Source organism: Salmo trutta, chromosome 10 (assembly GCF_901001165.1).
Source record: "Salmo trutta chromosome 10, fSalTru1.1, whole genome shotgun sequence".
Classification (NCBI taxonomy): Eukaryota; Metazoa; Chordata; class Actinopteri; order Salmoniformes; family Salmonidae; genus Salmo; species Salmo trutta.
In genome coordinates this window covers 22,120,350-22,138,037 of record NC_042966.1, presented here as the reverse complement: position 1 = coordinate 22,138,037, position 17,688 = coordinate 22,120,350, and the positions used below count along the sequence as shown (strand labels likewise).

General features: G+C 45.0%; 1 protein-coding gene across 6 annotated transcripts in view; it reads left to right on the top strand.

Annotated features, from left to right (window-relative positions):
* The window catches only part of grid2ipb (glutamate receptor, ionotropic, delta 2 (Grid2) interacting protein, b), a 28,151-nt gene extending 11,515 nt beyond the window's left edge, over window positions 1-16,636 (top strand). Inside the window, exons 6-25 of one of the 6 annotated variants that reach the window (XM_029764920.1) lie at window positions 1,712-1,993; window positions 3,477-3,580; window positions 5,364-5,433; window positions 5,942-6,259; window positions 6,613-6,684; window positions 7,040-7,191; window positions 7,728-7,868; window positions 8,333-8,424; window positions 8,790-8,988; window positions 9,306-9,625; window positions 10,500-11,567; window positions 11,668-11,755; window positions 12,276-12,365; window positions 12,662-12,858; window positions 13,152-13,307; window positions 13,614-13,700; window positions 14,019-14,148; window positions 14,490-14,608; window positions 14,865-15,029; window positions 15,141-16,636. In XM_029764920.1, the coding sequence (XP_029620780.1) occupies window positions 1,712-1,993; window positions 3,477-3,580; window positions 5,364-5,433; window positions 5,942-6,259; window positions 6,613-6,684; window positions 7,040-7,191; window positions 7,728-7,868; window positions 8,333-8,424; window positions 8,790-8,988; window positions 9,306-9,625; window positions 10,500-11,567; window positions 11,668-11,755; window positions 12,276-12,365; window positions 12,662-12,858; window positions 13,152-13,307; window positions 13,614-13,700; window positions 14,019-14,148; window positions 14,490-14,608; window positions 14,865-15,029; window positions 15,141-15,212 (3,922 nt within the window). In that variant the 3' untranslated portion in view covers window positions 15,213-16,636. Of the gene's footprint in view, window positions 1-1,248; window positions 1,994-3,476; window positions 3,581-5,363; window positions 5,434-5,941; window positions 6,260-6,612; window positions 6,685-7,039; window positions 7,192-7,724; window positions 7,869-8,332; window positions 8,425-8,789; window positions 8,989-9,305; window positions 9,626-10,499; window positions 11,568-11,667; window positions 11,756-12,275; window positions 12,366-12,661; window positions 12,859-13,151; window positions 13,308-13,613; window positions 13,701-14,018; window positions 14,149-14,489; window positions 14,609-14,864; window positions 15,030-15,140 lie in introns of those variants that run through there. The other 5 variants (XM_029764921.1, XM_029764919.1, XM_029764922.1 and 2 more) reach the window with 5 other exon arrangements.
* The last annotated feature ends 1,052 nt before the right edge of the window (window positions 16,637-17,688 follow it).

Below are 17,688 nucleotides of genomic sequence, written 5' to 3'. Positions count from 1 at the left end.
TCAGTAGCACTGTGGTAGAATCATGGCTAATTAGCAGAACATTCCCCTATGGTGGCTAGAATTCTTATTGTCTCTGAAGAACTTCTCTCTGTGTCCAATTTTCTTGATTTAGCTGTCCAACTTGTTTGAATTTGCATAATTAGCTAGTTCATTTTCACACGTTTCTGCATGTTGCTTCTCTTTCTCTCTCTCTCTCTTTCTCTCTGTTCTGTTTGTGTCATATTTTAATTGCGTGGCCAGTTAGTTTGTTTCCCGGAGTTCTCCACTTTATTATAATTTTTGTCTCGCCACTCATCGTCACCTGCGCCTCATGACACTCACCTGGACTCCATCACCTTCTTGATTATGTTCCCAATATCTGTCTCTCTCCTTTGGTTCTTTCCTCAGGTGTTATTGACTCAGTTTCATGTCGGTGTGTTTCGTGTTTATTGTTTTGTTTATTTATAAAAACACTCACTCCCTGAACTTGCTTCCCGACTCTCAGCACACTCGTTACATTTATACTGTATGTACTCACACAATCTGTATTGGATGATGTGTTAATTTGTTTTAATTCCCATAAACAATTCCATCTGTTTTAATGCAATGTTGTTCATCAGTTGTAATTTGCTAACGCATACACACCGTTCCTGTTTAACCAGCTGTCCGCTGCCCTCGTGGGTGTGTGTGTGTTGTTTTCATCATCAGCTGTTGCTTTTACATCTGTGTCACAATTGCTGTAATGAACCGTATGTTTTATATCTTCAATTAGCAAACAATTAGTTCTCTGATTAAATAACACCATACCACTGTTCTCTTGGTTATGTTATTAAAGACAGACAAGATGATGGCTTTGATCAGTGTGGTTGTCTACATGATGAGAAGATGATAATCCTTCACCTCATATCATTCTCCCTCTGAGAATCCCACAGTTCCTAGAGATGCTCAGAAAAGCTATTGTTCTGCTCCTCAGATAGATAGGCAGGCAGATAGATAGATAGATAGATAGATGACACCAAGAGAGAGAGCAAGAGAGGGAGAAAGGGAGAGAAAAGTGATAGAGTAATATATTGCTGACTCCCACACCTTTGCTGTTGCTGTGTTGGTATCTCAAGCTGCAGCAGAGTGAATCCACACTGTAGCAAATGACGCCACTGCACAGAGGGCTGAGAGACATCTCTCTCCCTCTTTCTCGCTATCCAACCTTCACTTCTCTTCTTTATCCATGGACTACAGCAACTAAATGGAAGCGTAGCGACTTTTTAGAAGAAGTGCGTTTGTTTTGTTTCTCGTCAATCTATGGATTTCCAAGTATGTTTTATGATGATTCTCTTTCACCAAGTCAACAATGATATGTATTCAGCTGCGTGAATTTTCTTCTCCAAACCGGATGCTTGTTTCTCAGTTCTAGCTCTGACTTTTTCCTCTGAATCTCAGATCAGGGCTTTGGTATGAGTGGTGTGGTTTTGGGCACCAGAGTTGATACAGACTACTGAGGTATCTACTAACACCTTCTGATTCCCGGAGATCTCCGGAGATCTACATAATCTCTGTCTTCATCATCTCTGATTCCTCTGGGCAGAGGTGACAACCTGTTGAGGGGTGACTGCTGAGGTCTACCTGGTGGTAGCCCCTTGGATCCAGGGGGAACTCCACCCATCCACCTCTCCACCCCTCCCCCTACTTTCCCTTCCTCTTTACATGGTGGTCCCTCTCTCACCATGTTCACCAGGATCTTCATCCCCAAGAAGCACCGGCAGCGGTTTGACGAGGCCGTTTCCCAGAGCCTGATCCAGAGGATCTGTCGCAGTAAGAGCATCAGCGAGCCGGGCCCGCAGGGCCGTCTGAGACGTAGCCGCAGCGAGGACCACCCCGACCGCCACTACGGCTCCAAACGGGCCAGCTCAGTACCCCGGGACCCCGGGGAGGACGGAGGGGGAAAGGAGAGAGGAGAGAGGGGGTACAGGAAGTCTATGTCGGGCATACATGTGCATCAATCAGGAGCCAATCAGAGGTTAGTATACTGTATGGTGTATTTAGCTATGACTCCCACTCACCTGAGAGAGAGAAGATTTAGAAGATGCTGTTTGTGTGGTTGGAGCTGGAAATAATGGACATATAATGGACTTAAAATTAGTACTGAATGACATTTAAAAAATAAGTGTTCCAATAATATCTGGGTAATTCTCTAAGTGTTTAAATGTGATGTTTGTTGATAGATGATTCGGAAGCACCTGTTGATTAGGGAACAGTCCCTGTTAACCATTGAGTCTGTTTACTCACCTAATATTATAACGCCACACAACGATTATAGCTTTCAGTGTCCAACCGATAATAACATGGAGGAATTAAGATTATGACTCAGAAAGTCAGTACCATCCAGCAGGCTCAGCTCAAGCCATACAGTAGCTCACTCCATTCCAGTTTTACAGATATACTTTGCAGTAGACTCAAGTCCATGTTTTACAAACAGCTCCCTCCCCTCCCCATGGCCTATATCCTAATGAGCAGCATGTTGGAATATGTCCTGTGTGTAATCATCTACCATTATTTATGGTAAACTGCCTTTCGAGGGGTAAGGTTTCAAGTCAATATGGAATAGTGAATAGATCAATATTGAAATCTCCAGTGATGATAGGTTACTTGATTGATTGTTAATTGAATCATCAACATCGTGCTTTTAGCTCCTCTTTTGTGCTGCTTCTTGGGTTATGGAATGGTACTGATGTATATAAAGTACAAATGAGAGATTAGATCTGTTATCTTCATCTTTTCTAACCCACCAGTTTCTTATCCCCAGTGCTTTGCAGTGCTGAGCCTACCCTCTGTGTCTCTGTACGTATAGCACAGTACAGTACTCTAAAAACCCATTTGAATAGTTTTCATCTGTCCCGTCTTACATAACAAGCATAAAGACAATCAAATAATGAATTTTACCCATTTCCTCTCCTCTCCTTCTTCTGCTTTATGGAACTCTGTTTATATCATATGATGTTGCCTTGAGTAGTTTCCATGGCAACTGTGATATCGCCATCCCAGTCTTTGATGGTAATGCTTCTTTCTGGGAGCCAGGGAACAGAGGCATCACTCTCTGAGCTGGAAATTATACCTGTTATGTAGTATTCCTACTGGACACACTAGCTGCTGTTTATTTTTTACTCATTCACATTCCTTTATTGTTCAAGTTACATAACAATATTCAAGTTACATAGCAGACAGCGTGATGTGCGCATGATAATATGAAATCCCTGTAGAATTGTTATTTACTGTTGAGAATGCTAGGCTATTCTAAACACCCAGTAGTACTTGATAAATACAGTTGAAAGCTGTTGAAAGCCCATTGATAAAACATCAGTACACAACAAAGTTAGTAATGTAGTTCCTGAAATATTACAACTATAATGTTACAACCATATATTTTACTACTTCTACTGTAAAAATGTATACAAATGTATGTTCTGACAGAAAATAATACACACTTTGTAATGTTCCCTCAGCCTCCGTGCTCCCCCTAGGACAGTAAGGGTTTACAGAGGGAAGAAGAGTTTTGGGTTCACCCTGAGGGGGCATGCCCCTGTCTGTATCGACTCTGTCATCCCAGGTAAGTTATGACGCACTGCTGATTACACCTCTGTGGTGCGTTGGGTGAAGGAACTTCTATGTTTTGTGTTGGGTAACACTGTATTGTACTGGGCTGGTATCAGGTGGGTGTTGTTGGCTGTTGGGGATTCTGTAGTCAGTAGTGGGTGTTATGTGTTTGGGATGCTGTGGTCAGTAGTGGGGGTTGTTAGATGTTTGGGATGCTGTGGTCAGTAGTGGGGGTTGTTAGATGTTTGGGATGCTGTGATCAGTATTTTATGTATTTATTTATTTAACCTTTATTTAACTAGGCAAGTCATTGGGATGCTGGGCAAGAGGGATGCTGTGGTCAGTAGTGGAGGTTGTTAGGTGTTTGGGATGCTGTGGTCAGTAGTGGAGGTTGTTAGGTGTTGGGGATGCTGTGGTCAGTAGTGGAGGTTGTTAGGTGTTGGGGATGCTGTGGTCAGTAGTGGAGGTTGTTAGGTGTTGGGGATGCTGTGGTCAGTAGTGGAGGTTGTTAGGTGTTGGGGATGCTGTGGTCAGTAGTGGAGGTTGTTAGGTGTTGGGGATGCTGTGGTCAGTAGTGGAGGTTGTTAGGTGTTGGGGATGCTGTGGTCAGTAGTGGATGTTGTTAGGTGTTGGGGATGCTGTGGTCAGTAGTGGAGGTTGTTAGGTGTTGGGGATGCTGTGGTCAGTAGTGGAGGTTGTTAGGTGTTGGGGATGCTGTGGTCAGTAGTGGATGTTGTTAGGTGTTGGGGATGCTGTGGTCAGTAGTGGAGGTTGTTAGGTGTTGGGGATGCTGTGGTCAGCAGTGGGGGTTGTTGTTGGGGTGATCTGATCTAGAGGGGTGTTACCTGAATATACACTATGTTTCAGGAGGTGGAGGCGTGTCTCTGAGTCAATAACTAATCAAATCAAATTGTATTTGTTACGTACACATTGTCCAACATCCACCCACTGTACAATAAGACAGACAGGACAGTCATGCTGCGTCATGCTTTTATTGTTGTATTAGTTTGATTAAGGGCCATTTAAGGGGATAAGAGGAGGGTGAATACATGGATGGATGTGGATGTTGCTGTGTGCGGTGATGGAGATGTTGTGCTGTAGTTCTAAATGTGGAGGTTGGGGCAGCAGGTAGCCTAGTGGTTAAGAGTGTTGGGCCAGAAACCAAAAGGTAGCTGGTTCAAATCTCCAAGCCAACTAGTTGAAAAATCTGTTGATATGCCCTTGAGCAAGTTACTTAACTCCAATTGCTCTGGATAAGAGTGTCTGCTAAATTACTAAAATGTCAAACGTTGTACCAGAGTATAATAATATGGGGTTTACCGGATGCTCATCTTTGTCAGGGTTGAGGCAGGGAGGAGTGTGTGTGCGTGTGTGTATGATGCCGTCCACCCACTACAGATCTGAGCGGAGACCAGCAGTAAGTTACTCACTGACTCAGGACAGCTGTACATGGAGATGCTGTGGGTGGATGAGATAAGATCGTGATGTACAGGCATCCCCACAGGCATCCATAAGAACACACTGTCTCATGTCAGAGAGCCTGCATGGCCATGTGGTACTGTACACCTACTTAAGAACGATAGATAATAATATTATGCTAAATTGGTTCCTGAAGGCCCACTGGCATAGCCCAATACATCAGACAACACATAGTGCATAAAAACAACAACAGGCAAATACCACGTGCTGATTTGATTAATGAGGCTTTTATAAATGTTATGTTTTTGCGTATCATCATGGATTGTTATGTCTTCCCTCCTTTTCTCTCTGATTCTCATCCCCTTGTCTCTCTTCAGACAGCCCAGCTGAAGACTGTGGTCTCAAACCAGGCGACCGTATTCTTTTCCTCAATGGGCTGGACATGAGGTACACAAACCTGTTAGGACTTTACTTCACCTTATGATGCACACAAGAGAGTGAGTCAAGCTGAGCTGGTGTGCTTCTGTGTGCACGCACATGCGTGGATGTGTGTGTGGAATGGTATTTGAGAAAATTCTTGTGGGAAGTCCTTTTATGCCCTTTAAACTTACTTATTTTTCCTTTTTATTCTGAATATGAAGAAGTGTAGGAGTGCCCATTAGAACACAGCCTGGCTGGAATCACATTTGTTCAGGAGGGCTCTGTCAATATTTCACCGCCCATAGCACAATATCACCCACAGTATCACCCACAAATACCTCATTATACCACCCTCGTAACCATGTAAACTATGGGTCACATGGGTGAGTAGTAGAGCGCACTACTGAATACAGTAGATAGTAACTCTCTGTACCTATCAGTGTCTGTAGGAGCTAGTCCAATGACAACATCCTTGCAAGATCGTGTCCACATTGATTTTATTACTGACAGTGACTGTGTGTGTGTGGGTCTTCAGGAGCTGTTCCCATGAGAAGGTGGTGTCCATGCTGCAGGGCAGTGGTGCCATGCCAACCCTGGTGGTGGAAAGCGGCCCCTCTGGTTACTCCCTCCCTGACCAGGGGGACCAGGAGGACACTTCCCCAAGCGTGGCCCCCTCAGTGGCCCCAAGGTCCCGCTCCCCAGTCCCCCTCAGCTCCCTGCAGTGGGTGGCTGAGATCCTCCCCCCCAGCATCAAGGTCCACGGACGCACCTTTAGCCAGCAGCTGGATCACCTGCTCACCGTACAGGAGAGATACACCATCTGCAAGGCCCTGGAGACCTTCTTCCAACACAGGTGTGTGTGTGGGGGGGGGGGGGGGGGGGTATTAGAGGATGGAGAGGAAGTAGGAGAGGGAGATAAAGGTATTTTATCTCTTTTCAAATGTCAGGAATGATGATTTATTCATTTCAAATGACTCACAAATCAATAGTAAATATTACATACATTTTATGTTTACCTACCCTAAAGGAAAGTTACAGAAACATAATCTGACAGTTCCCTACCAAATAACATCCTACCCCTCAACAATCTGCTTGAATCCTAATATGGTGATAGCTAATAACATGCACTAAATGTACATTTTATAATTATATACATTATATAATGGTAAATTTGTCTAATCTAAAGCAATACATGTTATTTTACAGAGTACAGAATCAAAGAGTCACCAAGACAAATTCCCTATCAACATTACTGAATAGCAATAAACCTTTTCGAAAGTAGGATTTTCTTTTGATACTTTTATTTTAGCATGTTTGAGAAAGTGAACTTGCACACGTTAACAAGCTACCAGGTGCATGGAAAAAGTATTCTTAATAATAAAAAGAAGGAAAACTCCAGCACACCGGTACTGGAGTTGTACCTCCCCAATACCCTGATGAAACATTGGTTAAAATATCTATTCAATTAATGGACGAATGAATATTACCAGTGTGCTTGAGTTTTTTATTTATTTTTATTTTTAGCATGTTTTAAAATACTTTTTGTAGCAACAAAAAAGGTCAGATTTCGATTTTTTTGTCTGTGCTGTTCAGAAGTATCTAAAATAGTGACTTTTTCATTGTATATGTTCAGGAACGTGGACACCCTGATTGTTGATGTGTTCCCGGTGTTGGACACTCCAGCCAAGCAGGTGATCTGGCAGTTCATCTACCAGCTGCTGACCTACGAGGAGCAGGAACACTGTCAGAGCAAGATCTCACGCTTCCTGGGCTTCAAGACCGCAGGTGGGTTAGCCATTAGCAACATCTCTCTGCCTGCTTGGTTGGGTCTGTTGTGTGTGAGTGAGTTGAGTTACATGTGGGGTCTCTGTCTCGCTATGCTCTCACCGGTTTAGATTTTATATCATGTTTTGTCTTTCATAGTGGAAGATTGCTTTGCATCTTTACAGGCAAGGCTTTGCAGAGGCAAAAACGTAGAGAACTAGATGTTACAATAGCTGAGAACTAGAGAATATATTTATTGTTCAGTGGGAGTGGGGTGGAATGTTCTTAGATATTTTCTCCTGTCATTCTAATTAATTTGAATTCTTCTCTCTCTTTCTCTGTGTGTGTGTGCGTGCATGCATGTGTTTGTGTGTGTGTGTGTGTGTGTGTGTGTGTGTGTGTGTGTGTGTGTGTGTGTGTGTGTGTGTGTGTGTGTGTGTGTGTGTGTGTGTGTGTGTGTGTGTGTGTGTGTGTGTGTGTGTGTGTGTGTGTGTGTGTGTGTGTGTGTGTGTGTGTGTGTGTGTGTGTGTGTGTGTGTGTGTGTGTGTATGCAGCAGCAGAGCCTGAGCCAGAGCCAGGTGCAGGACAGGAGCACCACAGGAGGAGCAGCTCAGTGCGTGTGTCAGGCACCTCCTACAGAGGCACCGTACGGGAGAGGAGCTCTGACGACTGCATCATCGGAACACACCTGGGAATGGGTACGAATGTGATCAGCTCAACAACTATTTGTCCTTATTCTTGATTGGAATGGTTTCCTCTCATCCAGCCACTCCAGGGCTGAGGGTTGACTTGCTGCTTCTAACAGAGAACATCTATCCAAGCCAAGTATTGCATTAAGTCCATCTTTACTCTCATAGGGCCAAATCCTAACTTGAGAAATGCCTACAATAACTTGGAATTTAGCATAAACCTCATATTGACGCCAATGGGAGATTTGTGCAGAAATTGAAGTTACAGGTGTACTGTGTAGTGCACAGTAAATCTCAAGTTAGGATCCAGCCCATAGCTATCAAAATGCACTAGGCCTCTGTCGCTTCTCCATGCTGTTAAGGACATTATGACGCTTCCTGCTGTCTCCTGCTGTCTCCCGCTGTCTCCCCTCCTCTCTGGGCTTGAGAGGAGGTGAATCCTCATGACTGTTTGTCCCTTCATGTGGACGCAGGGATTCATGTGGATGCACCAGGGAGTGGGACACCTGGAGAGAGACAGTGTGGAGACGGCACCTCCTTCCCAGAGTCCCCTGACCTGAATCACGTGGGTATAAAACTGCAACACAATGGTCAGCCATGCAGAGCCAGCGGTGCTAATTATGAGCCATCTATTTATAAAGAGAAATACTTACAGGGCTCTGCTGTACTGCAATGCTTTTACCAGTGCTTTGGGAAACACTTTATCTGGACGTCTGCTCACGAACTGTCTGCAAATAGTATTACATAGTTACAGTATGTTAACGTTTAAAAAAAACAAATATGACGCATGTTTAGGATTTTTACTCAAGGTTAATAATGGTTAGCAAACTCTCTAGTAATGATTCAGAAAGAGTTTATAAGCAGACCTTGTGATAAAGAGTTCCTAGTGCTTTGTGCTAACGGCCTGCTCACGCCCCCTACGACCCGTAGATGTCAGGAGTGTACACAGAGCTGGAGAGTGTGTACACAGAGCTGGAGAGTGTGCACACAGGGAAGAATGCCATGAAGGCCATGCAACAGAGTCACAGTCGTTGCTCTCCACTGACCCTACCAGACTTTGAGGAGCTGGGACAGACTGACGCCTATGGCCAGTCTCCTGCTCGCTCCTCCCTCAGTCAAGGTAGCACAGGTAACACAGACACACACACACACCCACTCACACACACACACACACACCGTTGACATGGCAACCACTTGAAGCCAATGGTCAGTATATCATAAAGGTTACAACAACATCACCATTAACATTGTCACTCATGCTCGCTTTAAGGATGACAAATGAGATGATTTAAGATGGAACCCATCTGGTTTAAAGAGACTTCTTTAGAGTAAACAAACAGCTGCCACGTGGGTCAAGTTTTATTTAAACCAAATAAAACGCTGAGTCACAAAGTCCTCTGTTAGATATCTTTGAAATAATGCAGCGTTTCTTCTTCCCCCACACAGGGAACCGTAAATCAGGTCTGTCTCTGACATGGAAGGAGCCTCTGCCCGACCCTCTGTATGAGTTCTATCATGAGGGAACCATCCCATCTCCCGGCAGCGTTGACTCCAACCCCTACGTGAGCCTGGAGAGCCCCCCTCCGTCTCCCCAGCACTCTGACGACCCCACCAGCCCCCTGTCCAGACGCAGGAAGCTGTTCACCTTCTCCAGACCCCCCCGGAGCAGAGACACGGACAAGTTCCTGGATGCTCTGAGCGAACAGCTGGGACACCGTGTCACTCTGGTGGATAACTTCCTCCCTGGAGAGAACGATTATGAGGAGGTGAGAGACAGAGACAGTAGATGAAGAGATAGTCACTGTGAGGAGGTGAGAGACAGAGACAGTAGATGAAGAGATAGTCACTGTGAGGAGGTGAGAGACAGAGACAGTAGATGAAGAGATAGTAACTGTGAGGAGGTCAGAGACAGAGACAGTAGATGAAGAGATAGTCACTGTGAGGAGGTGAGAGACAGAGACAGTAGATGAAGAGATAGTAACTGTGAGGAGGTCAGAGACAGAGACAGTAGATGAAGAGATAGTCACTGTGAGGAGGTGAGAGACAGAGACAGTAGATGAAGAGATAGTCACTGTGAGGAGGTGAGAGACAGAGACAGTAGATGAAGAGATAGTCACTGTGAGGAGGTGAGAGAGCCAGAGAGTCACAATTAGACAATGTGAGCTCTAAGAGAATTGGTGTGAAATGTTAATGATAACAGATCAAATTCGCCAACAGGCCGTCTGTGCCTACAGTAGTGTCATTGAGTGAAGAAACAGTTATGTACAACAAGTTATTTAAGATTCTACAGTGTAGTAAATTCAATGTTTATGAATAAGATACAGACGGTACAGTTTGTGAAGTTGTTATTGCGTCGACAGATACAGTATTTATGGAGTTGGTTTCCATTGTTTCTGAAGAAAAGCGGTGCATATGAATAGGAAATGATTAGATACAATATCGTCGTACAATAAAGGTTGATTATAAGGTGTGTGCAGACTATTCAGGATGTATACAGTGATAAAATGACCATCAGATTATTCAGTATGTGCGTCTGATTGTAAGGTTTCTGAAAACTGTATAAGGTTATAATATGTAAATCAGATGACATGGTGTGTCTGATTATAAAGTATGAGAATGATGATTATCTGCTGTGTCCAGATGAGTTTCCAGGATGAGCAGGAAGTGAGCTACCTCCCCCGTCAGCTGAGCAGTGCCAGCAGTGAGGACATCAGCAGCAACGATGACGCCACCTCCCTCACCTACTCCTCCGGGTCAGAACACATCCCCATTCCCCCGCCCCCCCAGAGCGCCCCGCCGCCCCCGCCCTTCCCCACCCCCCTACCCCCGCCACCATTCGGCTTCTCCGACCCCCTCCCCATTACCTCGGTCCTCTCTCACTTCTCCCCTGAACACATCCCCCGGGCGCGCATGTCCTTCCAGCCGCAGCACCCCATCATCCCCCCTCCCCCGCCCCCTCCACGGACCTTCACGTACAACAGGCCGACCCTACACAAGGTGCTGCCGACCAGGGATGAACTACAGGGCCGTTTCCACCACCAAGCACCCCCGATGACTCTCCCCCTGGCCCCTTGCTACTCTCCCCAGCCCTCTCGCCCCAGGAACCTGCCCCGCCAGGCCAGCCAGCCTCAGCCCCTGACCCAGCCCATCCTGTGTCCCCAGCCCTCCCCTCAGCCCAACAGGCAAAGCCAGCTCGCCCTCCAGAGGCACCACCAGCTTCACCACCAGCCCTACCAGCCCCGGCTGAGCAACCAGCCCTACCAGCCCCAGCTGAGCCACCAGCCCTACCAGCCCCAGCTGAGCCACAGCCTGCCCCCCCAGCCTCCACACCTGTCCCAGCCCCAGAGTCACCCCCCCCAGGCCCCACACCTGTCCCAGCCCCAGAATCACCCCCCCCAGGCCCCTCACCTGTCCCAGCCCCAGAGTCACCCCCCGCAGGCCCCTCACCTGTCCCAGCCCCAGAGTCACCCCCCCCAGGCCCCTCACCTGTCCCAGCCCCCTCACTCAAAGACCTATGAGACCCCTATCTCAGTGTCAGAGCTCCAGAAACACAAGGTGCCCCCACCGCCCCCTCCACCACTGCCGCCCCCGTGCGACCCGCCTCCACTGCCCAATTCCAGTCCCTGTGCTGGGGACACCAACCACATGAGTGTCAAGAGGCTACGCTGGGAGCAGGTAGAGAACTCTGAGGGGACCATCTGGGGACAGGTACGTGTGGAGTCTATTATATTAACCCTGAACCTGGAATCAGTACTGTTTGTTGTTGTTTTGTTCAGACATGTATCGACAGATACTTTGTCTGCTTTAGCTTGGAGAGGACCCTGACTATGACAAGCTGAGTGACATGGTGAAGTACCTCGATCTAGAGCTGCACTTTGGTACCCAACAGAGTTCCAGTAAGTTCTCTATTATGACCTCTTTTCATCAAACATCTCATAGTGTCATATTATGTATTCATATCACCGCTTCTGTTTTACCAGTTAAACCACCTCTATGATGCAATTTTTTAATATTGTCCTTCTACCGTCATTGTCTCTGATTTGATATTTATGTATTTTAACATGGAGTCCCATTGAAGGTCTCTTTTGCAACGGAGCCCTGCATATATAATGATTTTATATCATCGCTGTGTTTGAGTACATCACATTCATGATTTCAACATGGCTTGTTTTGTGTTTCATTGTGTATGCGATTTGCTGATATTCCATGTTGTTGCCTTCACAGTTCACCAAGTTGTCCCATGGTCTACTAAGCTCCTCCATTCACCTGCTCATCAAATCCATGATCCATATGGCACCACCTCCCATCCTATCTCTCCTCTCTTCTCTCATTACCCGTCCATCTTTAGTGGCTGTTAGTGTTTCCAACCCTGGTGCCTGGAGAGCAGCATCCTTACACTGTGATTAAATGTGTCAGTCTCTCTTCCAGAGCCAGCCTTCCTGCCCGAGAGCTTCAAAAAGAAAGACGTGGTGGAGATTCTGTCTTATAAGAAGGCCTACAACGCCTGTGAGTATGACCATGCCGTAGCCCCCAGGGATCTGAACCTTTATCTCAATGATCTGAACATACCCTCTATGGCCACGTGGCTCAAACACAGGTTCTCTGATTTCTACAGAAGCAGTTGAATGGTATTGTTATTGTTGTTGTTTTTGATCAATGAAGGCCTGTGACTGTCAATGACTGTTTTGTAGTGTGTTTTCTGTGAACCCCAGGAAGGGTATCAGCTGCTTTTGTAACAGATCCAAATAAAAAAAATAAAGCTAGTCTCCTCCATCACTCCATTCCCTTCCTCCTCTCCCCAGCCATCCTGATCGCCCACCTGAAGCTATCTCCAGGTGAGCTGCGTAAGGTGCTGTTGACAATGACCACAGACAGGCTAGAGCCGGCCCACATCAAGCAGCTGCTGCTGTACGCCCCCGATGACCAGGAGGTCAAACAGTATCAACGCTTCGACCAGGACTCCGCCAAACTCAGCGACCCTGACCAGTTTGTCCTGCAGGTAACTGAGACACTGTTGTCTCAATGTTTCCCAAATGGTGGATTGGGAGCCACTGGTGGTTTCACCCAATGACGTTGTCCAGTCAAATCAAATCAAATTTTATTTGTCACATACACGTGTTTAGCAGATGTTATTGCGGGTGTAGTGAAAATCTGTCTAGGCTGTGGCTGGAATGTTTAAAAATATCTATTTCAGTATTTTACTGTATATTATAGTAGTAGTTTACCACTGTAGTATGCTACTATACTAGCAATAGCAACAATATTTTTCAAGTTGATAATCTGTGTGCCCAGATGCTGATGGTCCCTGAGTATAAGACTCGTCTGCGGAGCCTCCATTTTAAGACGACCCTGCAGGAGAAGGCAGAGGAGATGAAGGCTGGATATGAATGTATCTACAAGGCCTCAGTGGAACTCAGGAGCAGCAAGAAGCTGGCCAAGATCCTCGAGGTAATACAACTACTGTAACTCGCTCCGTGAGAGTGGAATACAGAAGCTTAATGCTTGAGAAATGGCAAACGACTGTTTATTTCATATTCTTTATGGTACCCTGCTGTCAAAATCTAAGGTTATTAAAGAACCAGGAGGATTTAAGACCAAAGACCCAAGATGATTCAGTTAAGAATTGCAATTTTGAAGATTTGTCTGTCTGTAAAATCATATAGGTAATAAGAAACAGACTTCGAGGTATGAATAATGTTTTTATTGTGTTGTGTTACCTGTAAACGGTTTCTAAACCTCTGATTCTGTTGACAGTTTGTGCTGGCAATGGGGAATTACCTGAATAATGGTCAACCCAAGACAAACAAAACCACTGGCTTTAAGATCAACTTTCTCACTGAGGTATGGATGGATGTTCATGCTCTAGCTGACTGTGCTTTAGCCTCATTTGCCTCTATAGCAGTGGTTCTCAAACCAATTCTCAGGGACCCCCAAACGTTTCACAATTTTGTTGTAGCCCTGAACTAAGTCACCTGATTTACCTAGTCAAGGGCTTGATGATTAGTTGACAAGTTGAATCAGGTGTGTTAGGTGTGGAATAGTTATAATACATGGAACGGCTGGGGGTCCCCGAGGAGAGGTTTGAGAACCCCTGCGCTATATTATTTGTGTTGTCTTTGCTTTCTAATGCCAAATCCTATCTCACCTTAATTCTTACAGCTCAGCACCACTAAAACAGTGGATGGTAAATCCACCTTCCTCCACATTCTTGCCAAATCGCTATGCCAACACTTCCCAGAACTGCTGAACTTTGCCAGGGACCTCACAACCGTACCGCTCGCAGCCAAAGGTACAGTAAGACGACACCACACAATGTTCTTTACCTGGCTCCGTCCTTCAGCTGGACTCTGAGGTTCACTAGCAGAATGAATAAGTTCCATTTAGTACATTTACACAGTGCACAATATGTACTAAAAGTCATGTTCTTATCAGTTTCCTGATAATCCCCGGTCGTTTCCTGATCGTTCCTTTTCAACATTCCAATATGCCTTCCAGCAGTTATCGCATAAGACTGAAACACTACAGCAATTACATTATAATGAATGGCATTCACATTAGACCCTTGGATTTGCAAGGGATTTGTCTCATATGAGTCATACTGTATGGTTTTGTATTGAAATGTCTCTGCAGTGAATCAGCGAATCCTGACAGCTGAGCTGGGTGACCTCCACTCCACCATCCAGGACATCAGGACAGCGTGTCAGAGGATCCCTGCCACGGCTGAGGACCACTTCGCTGCCGTCATGAGTGTATCCTTTTATCAACAACAACAAATCCCTTCACAACAGAACGTTTCCCACACACACACATAATCATAGTAGACAGTATAGTTAGTGTGTGCTACACAGTAACACACTGTAGTAATTTGTAGTAAGTAATTACACTGTAATTGTATATAATTAAGCCATACATAACAGTCGTCAGGATGTTACTAGTCAGAATGTTTCACTGTGCTTCAAATGGTCTGACAGTTTGACGGTTTTACCCTTGACCCTGGAGATAAAGGGCTTCCTGGAGAACAGTCACCCTGCGGTTCAGTCTCTGGACTCTCTGCAGCTGAGAGCCATGGACGAGTTCACTAAGGTGGCCTCTTACTTCGGAGAGGACAGCAAAGCCACCTCCACTGAGGCCTTCTTCGCCATTTTCACTGAGTTTACTTCCAAGTTTGAGGTGAGCCGGTAGCCATAGTGATGCCCTTGATAGGTCTCTGACCGTACAATTTGACAGCATTCAAGTGTGTCTGTGACTCATGCATGATTTTGATTGGTTCATGTTTTCCAGAGAGCACTGAATGAGACCCAGGCTACAGAGAACCCCTGCATCCCCAGAGTGGCCTCTCCCCTGGCCTGGTAAAGACGAGAGACTGGATAACCCCTCTGCTCTCCTCAACCAAAGTGCCAAGACAACACAAAGATACAGTCACAGCTACTTGGACACAAACAACATGATCTTCAACACTGCGGAATGACCTATGGCCAGGAGTTCTTCCTGACCATGTGATCTGACCAGAAAGAACTCTGAGCCCTAGGGCCCACAGTTGTCCCTGGTAAGGTCAAGTGGTACAAGAAATTAGTAATGAAGATGAATATGTTTAGATAAGAGTATATATTTGATATTGGATTATATGAAATTGAAATTATATTGAAATTGTAAAGCATAGATGTATTTGGAAATGACATTTTAGATGGCTGATAGTCAACCGTATAGGAATGTTACCTAGAGCTGAGCACTATTTTTACAGATGGACTTGATCTGAAAAGTGCACAACAACAGAAACTCGTATTCCATTCACACACACTCACTGCCTCTTAGATTATGTGATGATAGAACGCAGTATTAACCTACCAAGAATCATTACATTGGCATGACAATAGTACTGTGAATTATTCTAGAAGCTTTCTGGTGCCAACGTACCCGCAGTCATCCTAACGTTTGGCGTTTCAAAAGTTGCACTTGGCAGCGGAAACAAAAAAGAATTCCAGACTCCTGCGGGTTTGAAGTGTTTTACAGTATGATGAACCACATGAAATAAGAGGGTTAACCCACTGGGGCTAATATATGGATAGCTGCTTACGGAAAGACATCAATCCATTTTAGCATTGAGTGGTCTAGGCAGCTCTTACTGTCACTGTGGTTGTTATTGATGAACCGTCCATCTCACTGCCATAACTTTATTTTGTATCTTGTTTTAGAACAAATGTTCACTTTTTTCTGATGTTAATTTATAGCTGTTTTGATGGTATTTCTTTAATACTCTACGTGTTTCTACTTTCCCTCCATAATTCCTTTTTACATTTGAATTTCAGTCAGAGCTGCCATCATGAAAATACAGATGTATTTATTTACAGACCTATCGTACCAGGCTTGCAATTTGTCATCATGTTCAAAAAGACACTGCAGCACATTTAAATATTGCCACTAGTGCAGTACAGTGTTGACACTGTACTGCAACTGTCCGAAGCATTTGCATGTTTGTATAGGTGTTTTGTGTTATATCTGGATTTGTTTACTTTTATTCTATTCTGACAAATTGGGTCTGAAATGTAGGCCTATTATAACATTTGGTCGATTGAAGTTTATTGTTCATTTATTGAAATGTTCATTTTGTAAAAGTGTCTTTTATATGTTTTCATTGATATTATTGGAGTACTTTGTATAGTTAAAAAAATGTTGACTTTTTATGTTGGCCATATGGTTGCTTCTGGATCAGTTGTATTTGTTATGGATCCGTAAAAAAAAACATGAATGCTTGACAAATAAATCTGCCTGATACCCTCGAGCTTCTTTGGCGCTAATGACAATCATGGACCAAATAAAGTGGAATTTGTTTTGTGGTGATGCAGTTGCCATAGTAACAGGACAATGGCAGTAAATCCTTTGCCATCATCGAATCAAATCAAATGTTATTAGTCACATGCGCCGAATACAACAGGTGTAGACCTTAAGGTGAAATGCTTACTTACGAGCCCCTAACCAACAATGCAGTTTAAAAAAATATGGACAAGAATAAGAGATAAAAGTAACAAGTAATTAAAGAGCAGCAGTAAAATAACAATAGTGAGACTATATACAGGGGGGTACCGGTACAGATTCAATGTGCGGGGGCACCGGTTAGTTGAGGTAGTATGTACATGTAGGTAGAGTTATTAAGGGGGGGGGGGGGGGGCAATGAAAGTAGTCTGGGTAGCCATTTGATTAGATGTTCAGGAGTCTTATGACTTGGGGGTAGAAGCTGTTTAGAAGCCTCTTGGATCTAGACTTGGCGCTCCGGTACCCCTTACTGTGCAGTAGTTGAGAAAATAGTCTATGACTAGGGTGGCTGGAGTCTTTGACAATTTTTAGGGCCTTCCTTCAACACCACCTGGTAAAGAGGTTCTGGATGGCAGGAAGCTTGGCCCCAGTGATGTACTGGGCCGTTCGCACTACCCTCTGTAGTGCCTTGCGGTCGGAGGCCGAGCAGTTGCCATACCAGGAAGTGATGCAACCAGTCAGGATGCTCTCGATGGTGCAGCTGTAGAACATTTTGAGGATCTGAGGACCCATGCCAAATCTTTTCAGCCTCCTGAGGGGGAATAGGTTTCATTGTGCCATCTTCACAACTGCCTTGGTGTGCTTAGACTATGTTAGTTTGTTGGTGATGTGGACACCAAGGAACTTGAAGCTCTCAACCTGCTCCACTGCAGCCCCGTTGATGAGAATGGGGGCATGCTTGGTCCTCTTTTTCCTGTAGTCCACAATCATCTCCTTTGTCTTGATCACGTTGAGGGAGAGGTTGTTGTCCTGGCACCACACGGCCAGGTCTCCGACCTCCTCTCTATAGGCTGTCTCA